The sequence below is a fragment of the Ostrea edulis genome, chromosome 2 (genome assembly GCF_947568905.1).
Source record: "Ostrea edulis chromosome 2, xbOstEdul1.1, whole genome shotgun sequence".
NCBI classification, from domain to species: domain Eukaryota; kingdom Metazoa; phylum Mollusca; class Bivalvia; order Ostreida; family Ostreidae; genus Ostrea; species Ostrea edulis.
Window position 1 is genome coordinate 26119493 of NC_079165.1, and position 16525 is coordinate 26136017.

The following is a 16525-nucleotide window of genomic DNA, read 5'->3' on the forward strand; positions in this document are numbered from 1 at the left end:
CGACGACGGACAAAAACAGATAGCAATAGGTCACCTGAATGAATTCAGGTGACCTAATAAAACAGTCATTGTATTTGAACACCATATTCTTTTATACACCATAGCTATTTTTCTTTCCAAAATATGTATTTAATATTCCATCACGGCCTAAAGTTCAAACGAAAAGTTTCAGAGACAGAGTCTCTGTAAACCCCGGTGTCTGATATAAACACAATCTGAAGTGTAACCGATTACACCGTAACAATAGTATTGAGTTCACTGTCCTGGTCAGGAAAGTGCTGAGGATCGTGAGAAAGACAATAATCCGCTCATCTAAACAAATTTCTAAACGGGCACTTGTTAGGTTGCTCAATAAACTCAACACCATTAAGTAAGTTTAATGCTTCATAACAGCTTGATCTAAACAAGGACAATCCTCAAAAATGATTTCATAATCCATGAAATATTGAAAGACAATGGCACAAACATTTAAATAAAAAATTATATCCGTTACGTTCGAGATCAATTTAATTGCAAACCTGAAAAATGTATTGAATGATTACTGTATATAAATAGGATAAGACTGACTGATATACATGTAACTGCGACATTAAACTCTCTCTCTTTATAATTTCTGTGATACTATACTCTTTTTGTAATTCTTGTGATATCACACTCTCTTTATTATTCCTGTGATATCACACTCTCTTTGTAATTCCTGTGATATTACACTCTCTTTATAATTCCTGTAATATCACACTCTCTTTATTATTCCTGTGATATCACACTCTCTTTATTATTCCTGTGATATCACACTCTCTTTATTATTCCTGTAATATCACACTCTCTTTATTATTCCTGTAATATCACACTCTCTTTATTATTCCTGTGATATCACACACTCTTTGTAATTCCTGTGATATTACTCTCTCTCTCTTTATAATTCCTGTGATATTACTCTCTCTTTATAATTACTGTAATATTACTCTCTCTTTATAATTACTGTGATATTACACTCTCTTTATAATTACTGTGATATTACTCTCTCTTTATAATTACTGTAATATTACTCTCTCTTTATAATTACTGTGATATTACACTCTCTTTATAATTACTGTGATATTACTCTCTCTTTTCATAAAATACTGTGATATTACACTCTCTTGGTAATTCATGTGATATTACACTCTCTTTGTAATTCCTGTGATATTACACTCTCTTTCTAATTCCTGTGATATTACACTCTCTTTCTAATTCCTGTGATATTAAACTCTCTTTATAATTCCTGTAATATCACACTCTCTTTATTATTCCTGTGATATCACACTCTCTTTATTATTCCTGTAATATCACACTCTCTTTATTATTCCTGTAATATCACACTCTCTTTATTATTCCTGTGATATCACACACTCTTTGTAATTCCTGTGATATTACTCTCTCTCTTTATAATTCCTGTGATATTACTCTCTCTTTATAATTACTGTAATATTACTCTCTCTTTATAATTACTGTGATATTACACTCTCTTTATAATTACTGTGATATTACTCTCTCTTTTCATAAAATACTGTGATATTACACTCTCTTGGTAATTCCTGTGATATCACACTCTCTTTGTAATTCCTGTGATATTACACTCTCTTTATAATTCCTGTAATATCACACTCTCTTTATTATTCCTGTAATATCACACTCTCTTTATTATTCCTGTGATATCACACACTCTTTGTAATTCCTGTGATATTACTCTCTCTCTTTATAATTCCTGTGATATTACTCTCTCTTTATAATTACTGTAATATTACTCTCTCTTTATAATTACTGTGATATTACACTCTCTTTATAATTACTGTGATATTACTCTCTCTTTTCATAAAATACTGTGATATTACACTCTCTTGGTAATTCCTGTGATATCACACACTCTTTGTAATTCCTGTGATATTACTCTCTCTCTTTATAATTCCTGTGATATTACTCTCTCTTTATAATTACTGTAATATTACTCTCTCTTTATAATTACTGTGATATTACACTCTCTTTATAATTACTGTGATATTACACTCTCTTTATAATTACTGTGATATTACTCTCTCTTTATAATTACTGTGATATTACACTCTCTTTATAATTACTGTGATATTACTCTCTCTCTTTATAATTCCTGTGATATTACTCTCTCTTTATAATTACTGTAATATTACTCTCTCTTTATAATTACTGTGATATTACACTCTCTTTATAATTACTGTGATATTACTCTCTCTTTTCATAAAATACTGTGATATTACACTCTCTTGGTAATTCCTGTGATATCACACTCTCTTTCTAATTCCTGTGATATTACACTCTCTTTCTAATTCCTGTGATATCACACTCTCTTGGTAATTCCTGTGATATTACACTCTCTTTGTAATTCCTGTAATATTATACTCTCTTGGTAATTCCTGTGATATTACACTCTCTTTGTAATTATTAAGCCTGATATTTTATTGAATTAGTGTAAAATGTGAAATACGAAATATAATTTTTAGTATCTGTTCCCATTGCTTACGTTTGGATTCTAATTAATATTTTTAAAAATTAGATAGGAATGACACATTGAGTTGTATGTTTCCTATGTAAAATCGTGTGGGTAATCCCTTGAAATTACTCTGGGTCATTTGTGACATATTAATTTGAATAACTGACCTCAAACTTTTTTCATATTAAAATAAGATATTAACGTTCTTAAAAGTTTTGATACGAAGGATTTCACATCGACTTAAATGACATTTGGAGTTATTTATGAGAACAATTCATCTTCATTAGGCCTAACATGTTTTGCAACTCCTTTGGTTAATGGTTCATGAAAATAAACAATGCAGCAGGTATTACACCTGGGTTAAAAGAAACCTGGTGAAAATCCTGCATTGTCTCTGTACTCTTCAATAATCATAAATCCATTACTTTTCGCGAGACTTTAATTTCGCAATCATTGAATCTCGCCCCCATCCGAGTACACAGCTGTCTCTCTGGGTGACGAGATATTAATTTTAGACGTCTCTAAATGAATGCAAAATTCTAAATAATTACATGAATCTTGATTTGATGTCCATAAGAACTTGCCGATCTAAATTACAAACAACATATCAGTGATATCAATATCTAGTCATTGTTTAAAACTCAAATGTATTTGACGTCAAATTGCTATTGTTAGATTAAGGAATTAGGTTTCCTTTGACACTTTCTCGACATTACAACTCAAGCCCCAATACCGTGTCCGACATCTATAATGTACAAAATTCCTAGACAAATTAAGCGGACAGATATTGCTCGAATCATTTTTATCTATCTAATGTTAGAGTGTAGTTGTAATTCTGAATGAAATCTCGGATCGAAATACTAGAAATCTGTTGGTTTACTTTTGATAATTAGTTAGTCATTATTATTTTCATTAATCTAATGTTAGAGTGTATCTGAATGAAATCTCGATTCCAAATACTAGAAATCTGTTGGTTTACTTTTGATAATTAGTTAGTCATTATTATTTTCATTAATCTAATGTTAGAGTGTAGCTGAATGAAATCTCGATTCCAAATACTAGAAATCTGTTGGTTTACTTTTGATAATTAGTTAGTCTCATTATTATTTTCATATCTATTTAATTTAGTTATCTAATATATTTTTATTGTATTTTTCCTTCTGATCCAAGGTGACAAATTCGTGTCTACTAGCCAGTGTTATTGCCCTCCTTCTCCATCCCGGAATTATGTTTCAGTCTTGCGCATGCCTGACGAGATTGTTTTTTTTTCTTCTTTTATTTTGTCTGTTGTCATATATACTACATAGAAATGTATATCTTATTCAATTTCTGTCTTTCAGCTGATTTTTTCCTTGAATGTGTACTAGAATATAACAAAACAGTCGCAACCAATTTGATTTTCAGTTTGAATTAATCTAATAGAGAATAAATATAATCAATTATTATGCAAGTCGAATTAATCAGCATTCCGTGACTATTTAATTTTTCAATCCTTTTTCTTCTATTTACGAAGTTAAAATATTCATTTAGATTTATTTTTCGATGTGTTTTGTCACCTGCCTTAATAAGTCAGTGAATTTTGAATAAGTAAAATGAAAGTTTTGATTTATTATATTCATTTGCTTTTGTGTACTCATTGATGATTAAAATAGAGCAATTTACCACATCGGACATGAATAATCCTTACAAAATTGGTCATAATGATTTATTTCTCAACTTTTTAAATAAAGAATTAAAAACATTATTACTGTATTGATATTATTTCATGTATAAACCATCCCAGGAAGAATCGAATAATGCCGGAAAAATCAAAGCATGCCGTTTCTTGCAAACCGTGCAGACTGTTCACATACCGTTCATCGTTTCTAGCAATATCGAATTGTCAAATTTTCAGGACAACCTGTCCCTTCTTCAGAACAATGGAATATTTACATAAAAATGAAAACTAATAAAAATGCAAACTAACACTAAAATCAAACTACAACAGCTGATAACAAGCAAAACGTCTACATATTGAAATGATCGAGTGTAATATGGTGCAATACAAAAGTCTGATCGGAACGAGCCTCAAGGTTGAACTGAGCTAACTAAATCTAACGCTAGATAAAATCTTAGAAAAGACATCAGATTCGATTATTTCAGTTGGTCATTCTTAGTGTATTTTTATATCCTTATTTATTTCACCCCGTACCTTCTATTAGTCTAGATCCGACGCTATGTATATGTACATCTTTAAACCCCACTGTTACCCCCAACCTAGCCAAAGCAACTTGAATTCTTATACTTATTCTATTCTATACAAACAAAACCTGTGTTTATCAAGTTTATAGATTGTACCATCGTGGTTCTTAAGAAGAAGAAAATGTTAAGTTTTCTTTCCCCAAAAAGTTATTTATACGGGTGGAACCCTACTCCCCCCCCCTTAAACAAAATGAGGATGTTTGCATTTAAATTTAACATATTGTACCAATTCGGTTCTTAATGAGGATATTTTCAATGAATTTTCTGTAACAATTTGAACCCATCATGCGGCCCCATTCTATCCCCATGAATCACGGTGTAAATATATTGAAAGGATGCTAACAAATCATTTTGATATCTTGGACCCTTCTACTTCTTGACAAGATTTTCGAGGAGTTTCTCGGACCATTCCTTTGAAAAATCGTGACCACCCCACCCATTGTAGTTCTTGCAAAGAAAATCATCAAACACACCACCCTATTGTCACTTTTTTCTGAATCATCTCCACTAGAACGAGGACATGGCTCTTAATATGAACAAATTTGAATCTCCTGTATTTAATGATACGATGTGATCAGTTCGGATGAAATGAGTTCAGTTGTTCTTAAAAAAGATGCAAAATGTTGAAAGGCCAACAGAAGACTTACAGATGGCCATTTTTTATTGTCCATAAACTTGGTCAGAGAGAGAGAGGGGGGGGGTCATTTCAATAAAAACATCTGCTACACTTACGCGCATGCCGTCTGCAGATCTTTTGTGTCAGGTGAAGGTAACTGAACACCCTCCATACATTTACCAACTCCTACCATGTCACATTGTCCATCACCACCAGAAGAACCAGACGAACCTAAATAAATCAATTCTGCCATCTTAACTATGCTAACAGAGATGTAAATAAATGCATAAAATCATATTTCGTGATGCCTAGCTGAAGGTTAATACAGATAAATATAGTACGTCTATTTGCATGGCTAAGAATTCCGCCAGAAATGAAAGTAGAATGTAAATATTAGAAATAAACTTCATTTTTGAAAATACATAAGGGTATGAACTGCAACACTTTACATCGGCATGCTTTATATCATTGAAATGCTGAATTGGGACACAAGAGACATACACTGAATCACAAGTGACGAATTATGGCTATGACCAACACAGAATCAATAAGCAGACAATTCATCAACGAACGCTCGCCTGGGGGAAAATTCACACATAGATTTACATGCAATAATCAATTCAGTTATTGGGAAGTACCTCAAACATCTGGGTCATTATTTCTTGTATCAAGTTATATTTTTTACTTCAAATGACAAATAAATGATGTAATTCAAAGACAATTGACATATCTGTCGTTTTCAATTTTTCTGCAGTCACGTGAATCCCCCAATTCATGATTTAGCATCGTGTCTACGATTCATGTATCATAAATTTGATGATAAATAACGTGGTTTTATCAAAAAAGCGATATAAGCATAGCTGCGGCGATCTTTTTTGCCATCAGTTAGATTTTCTACTTTCGTTTTCGCGTCTCCGGATACACACCACCTATGAGCTGATTTTGAAAACAAGTCTACCTTTCTGCTATCTCCCGCTGAGATAAGATAAGGAACCATTCTAGCCTGATGTTTTATGAGGTTATATGTCAATTCAGTCTTGCAACCAGTCTAATCGTTGACCATTGATTTAGCTGTGGCCGATGTATATAGTAAAACTTGACAAACCCAACTTCACAGAAAGCGGATTCAACGAAAACCTTTTATACACAAACGTACAGTCATGTACATGACCTAGCATCCATTTTTCCCTTTTGTCAAATTTGTAATGGACTGTACATTGAGAAATGCTTTGTAAGTAACAATAATAATGCCAAAGTAAATTAATATTTCTCTTAAATACCAGAATCTACACACTTATTCAGTAGTTTCAGTGCCTTTGATTTAGGATGTACAAGAGAAAAATGCATAGGCGCTTGGGTCTAGATAGTAAAAATAAAGACTTGGAAGATGATCTAGTGGGCACTGCAAAAATGTGGAAGAGTGGATTGTGCGTCTGGTGCATTGTATGTATGGCAATGCTCGTAGCTGTGTTCGCGTTGGTGACAGCTACAGTGAGGAGTTTGCTGTGAAGGTCGGAGTCCATCAGGGGTCAGTACTCAGCCCTCTGCTTTCATCATCGTGCTCGAGGCTCTTTCAGCGAATTTCGCACCGTGTTCCCTGGGAGGATCTGTATGCAGATGACCTGGTTATCATTACTGACTCATTGGATGGATGTGTCAAGAGGCTCCTTACTTGGAAAGAAGCTATGGAAAGGAAAGGATTGAGAGTGAATGAGGACAAAACCAAGATCATGATCTGTAGTACAGGTCTTCATCTACTTCAGGACTCAGGCAGCTTCCCGTGTGCTGTCTGTCGTACAGGTGTAGGCAGCAATAGTATTTTCTGCAATGGCTGCAAGCACTGGGTGCACAAGAAATGCAGTGGACTCATGCGCTTCTTTGTGGACCCTAACTTTAGATGCTCAAGATGCAGGGGAACGGCTCGCCCTCTTGACGGCAGGCTGCAGAGTGATGTCCATGTTGGTCTGGACAAGTTGGAGGTCGTAGGTTCCTTCTGCTACTTCGGAGACATGCTTTCCGCAGCTGGTGGCTGTGACCTAGCAATCACTACGCGTGTGAAGGCTGCTTGGAAGAAATTCAAGGAGCTGCCACCGGTTCTGACATCACGACACATGTTGTGCAAGACCCGTGGTCGAGGATATAACACTTCTGTACGGAGCGCTATGCTGGGCACTGACCAAGCCAAATCTCCATCGCCTACAGCTCAATGACAAGGCCATGATAAGACAGATCTGCAACATCAAGTCTGAAGATATGGCTGCTGTAGGTTCAATTGAATTGCTGGGACGGCTTGGTATCGATGACCTCGTCCTCATCTTAAGGGAAAGGGGACTCCGCTGGTATGGCCATATTGTCAGATCCAGCAATGCAGTCAAGTGCGCTTTCAATATACAAGTTCATTGTATGCGTAGAGTTGGTCGGCCAATGCTATCATGGAGAGAGCTGACAGAGAAAGATCGATGAGAATGGAATTTCTCTACTACCGATCCTCATGACCGGAAAAAATGAAGATCTGAGGTGAGATCTGCCATGCGTGCAACAAGCCAGATACCTGGAAGGGGGCCCACTAGTGTGGAACAATACCCGTACACCTGCACGTGCATAAAAAGGAACTGACAACAACTATAGAGCTATTGAGGAAAATCGGACTATGATTGTGACTTTTTTTTCACTCCATGATGGTGATTTTCAATTTTTTTTTTTATTATTTTTTTTTTGTAATCTGTTTTGCTTATTATATACTAGTATGCTGTTAAAATTTAATTTCATAAACGTTTGAAAATTTATACCACACTTTTTAGTACACGGTGGGTGAAGTCAATTTTTAAACGTTTATGAAATAATTTTAACAGCATACTGATAAATATTATGTAAAATAGATTACAGAAAACAAAAAATCCGCATCATGGAATGGGAGAAAATATCACGATCATAGTTCGAATTTCCTCGATAGCTCTTTAGTCTTTATTTACATTATCCATGACGCGAGCGCCTACGGAAAAAGACATACCGTCGCATATCGGGCCTAGTTGGGCAAATCCGGCAGTCATTGTTTGGAAGGTGGAGTCCGATTCGCATCCAGCTTTAAATGGTTCCAGACAGGTCTGTAAAGTTCTGAACATTCTACAATAATAACATGTAAGTTATTTCAAACGTACTCTTATTACATCACATTTTGTATGACTTTTAGCCGTATCACAAATGAAAGATTATGGGTACATTCTATATATATGTATATGACTGTGTGAATGTCAACTGTTGTTCCACATATTGTTTGTTCGATTCATTTAAAAAAATACATGTCTACATAATTACGTTGTAAGTTGTATGTTAACATAGATAAGTTCTATGTTGACACCGATAAGTTGTATGTTGACATAGATAAGCTGTATGTTGACAACGATAAATTGTATGTTAACATAGATATATGGAACGCCATAACTGCCTTATGTGGATGTGTTTCATGATGATATTGTACTTTTTATTATATGCTGTGATTCTGTCATGATAAGGTGGTGCTTTTTTATTATATGCTGTGGTTTTTTCATGATAAGGTGGTGCTTTTTATTATATGTTGTGGTTTTTTCATAAGGTGGTGCTTTTTCGTTATATGCTGTGGTTCTTTCATGATAAGGTGGTGCTTTTTTATTAAATGTTGTGGTTCTTTCATGATAAGGTGGTGCTTTTTTATTATATGGTGTGGTTCTTTCATGATAAGGTGGTGTTTTTTTTATTATATGTTGTGGGGGTTTTTTCATGATAAGGTGGTGCTTTTTTATTGTATGTTGTTGTTCTTTCATGATAAGGTGGTGCTTTTTCGTTATATGCTGTAGTTCTTTCATGATAATGCACCATCTCATTAGGATAAAACCACAGCTGTAATGAAATGTCACCATCCTAACATAAAAGACCTACAGCATATAACAAAAAAGCACAATATATAAAAACACCACCTTATCATGAAAGAACTACAGCACATAATAAAAGAGCACCACCTTATCATGAAAGAACCACAGCATATCAAGAAAAAACACCACCTTATCATGAAACACACCCACATAAGGCAGCAATGGCGTTCCATATAGATAGATTGTATGTTGACATAAATAAGTTGTATGTTGACATAGATAAATAATTAAGTTGAAAGTTAACATAGATAGGTTGTATGTTGACATAGATAAGTTGTACGTTGACATAGATAAATAGTAGGTTGACATAGATAAGTTGTATGTTAAAGATAGATAAGTTGTATGTTTACATATATAATTTGTATGTTGACATAGATAAGTTGTACGTTGACATAGATAAATAGTAGGTTGACATAGGTAAGTTGTATGTTAAACATAGATAAGTTGTATGTTAAACATAGATAAGTTGTATGTTGACATAGATAAGTTGTATGTTAAACATAGATAACTTGTATGTTAATGTAATTAAGCTGTATGTTAAGATAATTAAGTTGCGTGCTGGATATTGCACGTTGGTGATATTTAAGGTAGCTCCACCCTAGTGTGACTTAGCAATATTTATGGTTGAAAGTGGAAAAACTGTATTAATTTTTACTCAATATAGTTTATAGTTTAATTTAATTGATAAGCAAAGAAAATGTATATGTTGCCATCTTTATTAAGATGCCAGACATAAAAAATAGAAGTATAGATCAACATCAGAAAATCGCAAATCTTCGTAAAACAGAATAATGAAAATAGATAAAAATTCATTAAAATGACAATTTCAATTTTTTAATGTGAACAGTTTAGAAAAACTGCTAATGTATAGATATGTATGAATTAACTGTGGATATTAGGGAAATCATTATATAATAGACATACATTATAGGAAATACCAGCATAAGAGTAACATGCATTGCCCTTGTCAATTTTTTTTTTCATTATGAATAATTGATTATCTATAGAAAATATAAACTTTTCACTATCAATACTTCACCAGATTTTTTATCTTATCCATTGAATAAAATTCCACTGATAGATATATTTCTAGCATGCGCACAGTTCAATCTATTAAAGAAATTTGCAAAAACCTATAACATCACATGAGGATCGATCAAACTTAATATTTTTGGGGGGAAAAATTCCTATTCAAAAGCGATCACATTTTTCATGCCTGTTAACATAAGTTGCATTTTGAGATATGTATGTGGCATGTCAACCTAATTATCTTGCATGTCGGAATAATCTATAGAAAAATAACCTTTTAGGGAACAGAAAGTATGCCAGCATAGGTTTTTAATTTTTTTAATTACAACTAAAATTGTTGTAAAATTGAATATAAGTTCGAATCAGACTACACGTGTATTCCCTGTAATTGCTGATAGGCAATGTTTTAAGTCAGCACTTAAATCAAGGTACACAGGTATTCTGATTTCTTTTCACTTGTTTCGAAAATATGTCAAAATATCAATCCTAGATGCCCGTGGTTGTAAGACATTGGGTTTTTCCAGTTTTGCGTACTGTGGTATAATTTTCGCCTTAATGTATGCAAAACATTCCGAAGCACGTCATAGTTGACCTGCTGGAACTGGGAAATCCTGTGACCTAGACTTTCATAAGGTTGGCCATTTTAACGATTGATGACATCATCTGACATACATACACTGACAGAGCTCTGAGACTTTACATGTACTCACTCGCACTGGTTGTCCGTTGAAGGTTGTCCACTTGACATGCACGCGCTAACGCCCTGCATGTTACATTGACCATTAACTGGACCTGAAATACATTAAATCTTTGAAGGTTGTAGAACTATCTTCATCGCAAATAACCGTCACATTACATGTATTAAAATCCTCACCCGACAGGTAAGACCACCCTCACCCGACAGGTAAGATCACCCTCACCCGACAGGTAAGATCACCCTCACCCGACAGGTAAGATCACCCTCACCCGACACGTAAGATCACCCTCACCCGACAGGTAAGATCACCCTCACCCGACAGGTAAGATCACCCTCAACCGACACGTAAGATCACCCTCACCCGACAGCTAAGATACTACTCACCCGACAGGTAAATCAATCCTCACCGAACAGGTAAATCAATCCTCAACCCATATGCAAGATAATGCTTATCCTAAAGTTGAGATGATCCTCACCCGACAGGTAAAATAATCCTCACCCGACAGGTAAATCAATCCTCAACCCATATGCAAGATAATCCTCACCCAATAGGTACAATAATCCTCACCAGACAGGCAAACTAATCATCTTGGAAGAAAATGGCAGAGTTGCCAACACGAGACAGAAATATTTTACTTCGGATGTCAAAAACAATCCGTCAAGAATCTCAACTTTTTGTTGGAATATTCTTTTATTATAGGACTTATTCATCAAGGTACCCCTACATATCCCTTTTATCTCTTGCATGTTGCCCATTCACTCCTCTTATCATTTCAATAAATCACATCAATCATTCTGATTACAAGTTTTACATATGTTCGATTTCCGGTTTTAAAATAAAGTACGCCGGGATAATCTTAAAACCGACTAAAAATAATCGGGTGAAAAACTCAGGGATGATCGATCCATTAATTGTATGTTCGTCTTTACAGTTTCGTTCGTTGCCGTCACTTCCGGTCATCACTGGAAGTGATAACGAATTCGCAAGTTTTTAACTTTTTCTTTTAAATTGAAACCCATACCAGTAATATGTGAATATAACGAGTAGTGATCAATATAATTACTCCTAAAAAGTAATACAAGTTAAAGCGTTGTGCAAACACGAACCCCTGGATATACCATAGGTGGAATCAGGTGCCTAGGAAGAGAACGCATCCCCTGTCGACCGGTCACACCCGTCGTGAGCCCTACATTTTGATCTGGTAAACGGAATTATCCTTAGTCCAGTATATTGGGTATCTTCTGAAGTGTCAAAAATACATGATAAATCAGTGGTTGTACACAAAAAGCAAAGTGTCACATGTGGGTCCGTCACATCTGGTCTACACGGGAAGTGGTTTAAAAAAAAAGAGTTTATTGTACTTCTCCGTGGTTTCCTTTGGTATAAATAGTGAGATTTACAAATCTAAAGACATTGAAGAGTAATGCCGATTTTTTTTAAGAAATTTACTTCCGATCGTTAGATATTTTGTTGAGAAAATTAGACTTTGATTGCATTTCTTTTCAAAGATGAGTGAAGCTAGAGACCTGTAAGTTACGGAGATGACATATCAGTAGGTTACATGAAAGGCATCAATGTGTACAGTATGAAGGGTACCAAAGTTTCTATTGTTTATTGATTGATTGATTTATTGATGTTTTTTTATTGGTGGAAGAGAGAACCCAGTTACAATGTAAATGGGAAGAGACCTCTGATCTTCCGAAAGTAAACTGGGAAACTTTCTCACTTACAGGCGCGAGCGGGATTCGAACCCGTGCCGACAGAGGTGAGAGGCCGTGTGATTTTGAGCGCGATGCTCTAACCACTCGGCCACGGAGGCACTATTGTTTATCGATATTTACCGGAGATTTTGTTAGTCTAAAGAGAAACTCATCTGTGAGACAGAACGGAAGATTTTGTCATTGTCTTGGCAATAAGTGTCTAATACTTACTATACTTTCCTGGGCGCTCTTATCAGTTGTGGCCACGTTTAAGTTCATATTGTAAAAAGGGGAAATTAAAGGTAATACAAGCTTTATAAAAGAACAAAGATTGCCTCAACAACATTTCGACGGATGAGTGCGTGCCAATGCATTTTACATGTTTGTGAAGCATTCAATGACCTCATTCATCGACTATTCACCAGTTCATGTATATGAAAGTATTACAATGATTTTCGGTAATGCATTTATTCTCCTACATGTGGAATTACGGGGGCGTCGGAAAGTATTTATCTCTGTGAAGACGAATTGGAAAAGGATGGTGGAGGGGTTCGGACTATTTCACATTTCCACCAGCACCTTGATAATATCATTTCTTTTTGTCATTAACCTGAGGACACAGTATAAAATAAAATGAGTTTGAATATATCTGCTTTTATTTACATTGTATGTAATCATGGATATAGCAAAACGGCACTGATCACATTTTAGCACATATGTACACAATGTATTGTCACTATCTTAGGTCCAATTATCGACGAAAAAGTGTCCAGCTCAGATATTAACTGTTCTGGGGTCGAAAGAAGACAATTCTTTATTCTTCTTGTCGAAGAACACTTAGGAAATTTTGAAAGAAATGGTTGATCAATGCACATTAACCCTAACCCCTCCTCCTCTTCTTGAAAATGGAAAGAAAAGAAATATGTTTGTGGGTGTCATAATAGAATGATTTATGTACGAATTCTCTAGTTTCATTTTGTTATCATCTTATTCAGTAAAATGCTTGACTTTTCTAATAAACGCTTTGATGTCGAACATGTGTGTATTCTTGCATGATAAATCAGCCTGATTTATCCTCATAGTATATCAGCCATCGAATTATTACATGGTGTCAGAAGTGGAGGCATATCATTGCGCTTCAAGATGCCGAAGTTTAATCCACCCCCGAGTTTCAACTTTAGCAATCCGAGCGAATGGCCGGATTGGAAACAGAGGTTTGAACGCTATAGAATAGCAACGAAATTACACAAAGATGATGAAGATATTCAAGTACACTGTTTGATATATGCGATGGGGAAGGAAGCAGAACATATTTTCAAGTCGCTAGTGTTTGATGAGGCAGGAGACGAGGAAAAGTATGAGAAGGTGATGGATAAATACGATGAATATTTCGTTCCGAAGAAAAACGTCATACACGAACGTGCACGGTTCAGGGAAAGAAAACAAGGGACCGGTGAGTCTTCAGAAGCATTTATTAGAGCACTGTATGAACTAGCAGAGCATTGTGACTTCTCGGACAAAAATGATCAAATACGCGATCATATTGTGATTGGGCTGAAAGACAAAGAGATGTCAGAAAAACTGCAGCTTAGAAGCACATTAACATTAGAACAGGCTATACAGTACGCACGACAGACGGAACTGGTGAAAACACAAATTCAAGATCAAACGACACAGTTCAAAAGTCTGGATGAAGTAAAAAGGTATGGAAAGTAAAAGCAGCCATCTCCACAAAATATTTTAGTGCCAAACAAACACACAATCGCAGGAAACCAATCTCGAGTAATCCACAGTGCAGTCGATGTAACCGTAAACATGGACAGGATGCGAGATGCCCCGCCATGGGTCAACGCTGCAAGGCTTGTAACAAGTTGAACCATTTTGAAGTTTATTGTCGTACCAAATATGCGAGAACAGCACGTGAAGTATTACATGTTCACGACTTGCGTAATGAACTGCCTGATGAAACATTTCATTTAGGATCTATAAACTGTGACCAAATGGAAGACCCTTGGATTGTGACCTTGAAAGTATGTGATCACCCTGTCAATTCTAAAATTGATACTGGAGCTGACATCACAATTATTTCGGATGTAACTTTCAATAGAATTTCACATCAACCAAAACTTACACCCGTGAACTCGCTGCTGCTGAGTCCTGGTGGGAAACTCAATTGTAGAGGGAAGTTTGTCGCAACTGTTAACTTTAAAGGAGCTGATTACATGTTCAGCATCTATGTTGTAGAGGGACCACAATCTAGTGATCTGTTAGCACGAAATGTTGCTCACAAACTTAACCTTATTTCCCGTGTTGATGAAACCAGTGTTTTCGGCTCATGTGGACTGGTAAAGTGCACCCCTATGAAAATAACATTGAAGGAGGATGTGAAACCATACTGTTTGAGCACTGCTCGTCGTATTCCATTTCCATTGCTGCCCAAGGTTGAGGAAGAACTTTCGAGAATGGAGAAGGAAGGAATCATAGAAAAAGTAACTGAACCTACTGAATGGTGTGCCCCCAGAGTACCAGTTGTGAAAAAGAATGGGAAGATAAGGATTTGTGTGAATTTAAAGAAATTAAACGAAGCTGTTAAAAGGGAAAATTTCATGCTCCCTAATTTGGATGATGTCTCGCCTAAACTTGCTGGAGCAAAATATTTTTCTAAACTTGATGCCTCCAGTGGATTTTATCAAGTACCACTACATGAAGACAGCTGGAAACTTACCACATTCATAACTCCGTTAGGGAGGTTTTGCTTCAAGAGAGTTCCATTTGGAATAACGTCAGCTCCGGAGATTTTCCAACGTGAGATGTCTACCCTGCTCCATGGACTGGAGGGCACAGAGGTCATCATGGATGACATATTGATCTATGGAAAGACCCGTGAGGAACACAACACTCGTCTGAAGAAAACACTTGAAAGAATACTGGAATCTGGACTAAAACTGAACAAGGACAAATGTGAATTTGAGCGTACACAGATAACATACTTCAGACACCTTATTAGTGAAAAGGGAATTAGTCCAAATCCTGAGAGAGTAAAAGCGATTAAGGAGCTGAATGCGCCAACAAATGTGAATGAATTGCGCAGGGTCATTGGAATGATCAATTATCTTGGACGGTTCCTGCCAGATCTGTCAACTACTATGAAACCTATCACAGACCTCCTGAAGTATGATGTTGCATGGCTATGGGGACCACCACAACAGAAAACATTTGACGATATCAAGGACATGCTCACCAAGACCCCAGTTTTGACCTTCTACGACACCAAGAAGCCCATAGTGGTCAGTGCAGATGCGAGTAGCTATGGCCTCGGTGGAGCAATCTTCCAACAGGAGGGCACCGAACTAAAACCTATTGCATATTTTTCTCGCACAATGACAAATACGGAAACTAAATATGCGCAAATTGAGAAAGAATGTCTTGCAGGAGTTTGGGCGTGCGAGAAGTTCTCTCGATACTTAGTTGGACTTGACAGTTTTAAACTGCTTACAGATCACAAGCCATTAGTACCCCTAATCAATAGTCAAGACATTGATAGAACGACAGTCAGATGTCAGCGACTACTCATGCGTCTACGCCGATTTAACATCATTGCAGAGTACGTCCCAGGGAAACTGATGGTTGTCCCAGACACGCTGTCCAGAAGTCTTTCAAAGTGTTCAGATACAGACAGACAAACTGCCGAAGAAGTAACTACATATGTGAACTCTATTGTAGAGTCAAAACCTATGTCGGATCAGAAGCTAGAACAGATTAGACTGGAAACAGAACAAGACAATGAACTGAGACTCGTTATGGACTTGACTAAACAAGGTTGGCCA

At 35.9% G+C, this 16525-nt stretch overlaps 1 protein-coding gene across 2 annotated transcripts in view; it reads right to left on the reverse strand.

Annotated features, from left to right (window-relative positions):
• Positions 1-16525, reverse strand: part of LOC125678925 (uncharacterized) — a 158675-nt gene that overhangs the window by 19815 nt on the left and 122335 nt on the right. For both annotated transcript variants that reach the window (XM_056156520.1, XM_056156521.1), the window contains 3 exons: positions 11011-11092; positions 8374-8486; positions 5480-5594 (listed from right to left, as the gene is read on the reverse strand). In XM_056156520.1, the coding sequence (XP_056012495.1) occupies positions 5480-5594; positions 8374-8486; positions 11011-11092 (310 nt within the window). The remainder of the gene's footprint in view (positions 1-5479; positions 5595-8373; positions 8487-11010; positions 11093-16525) is intronic.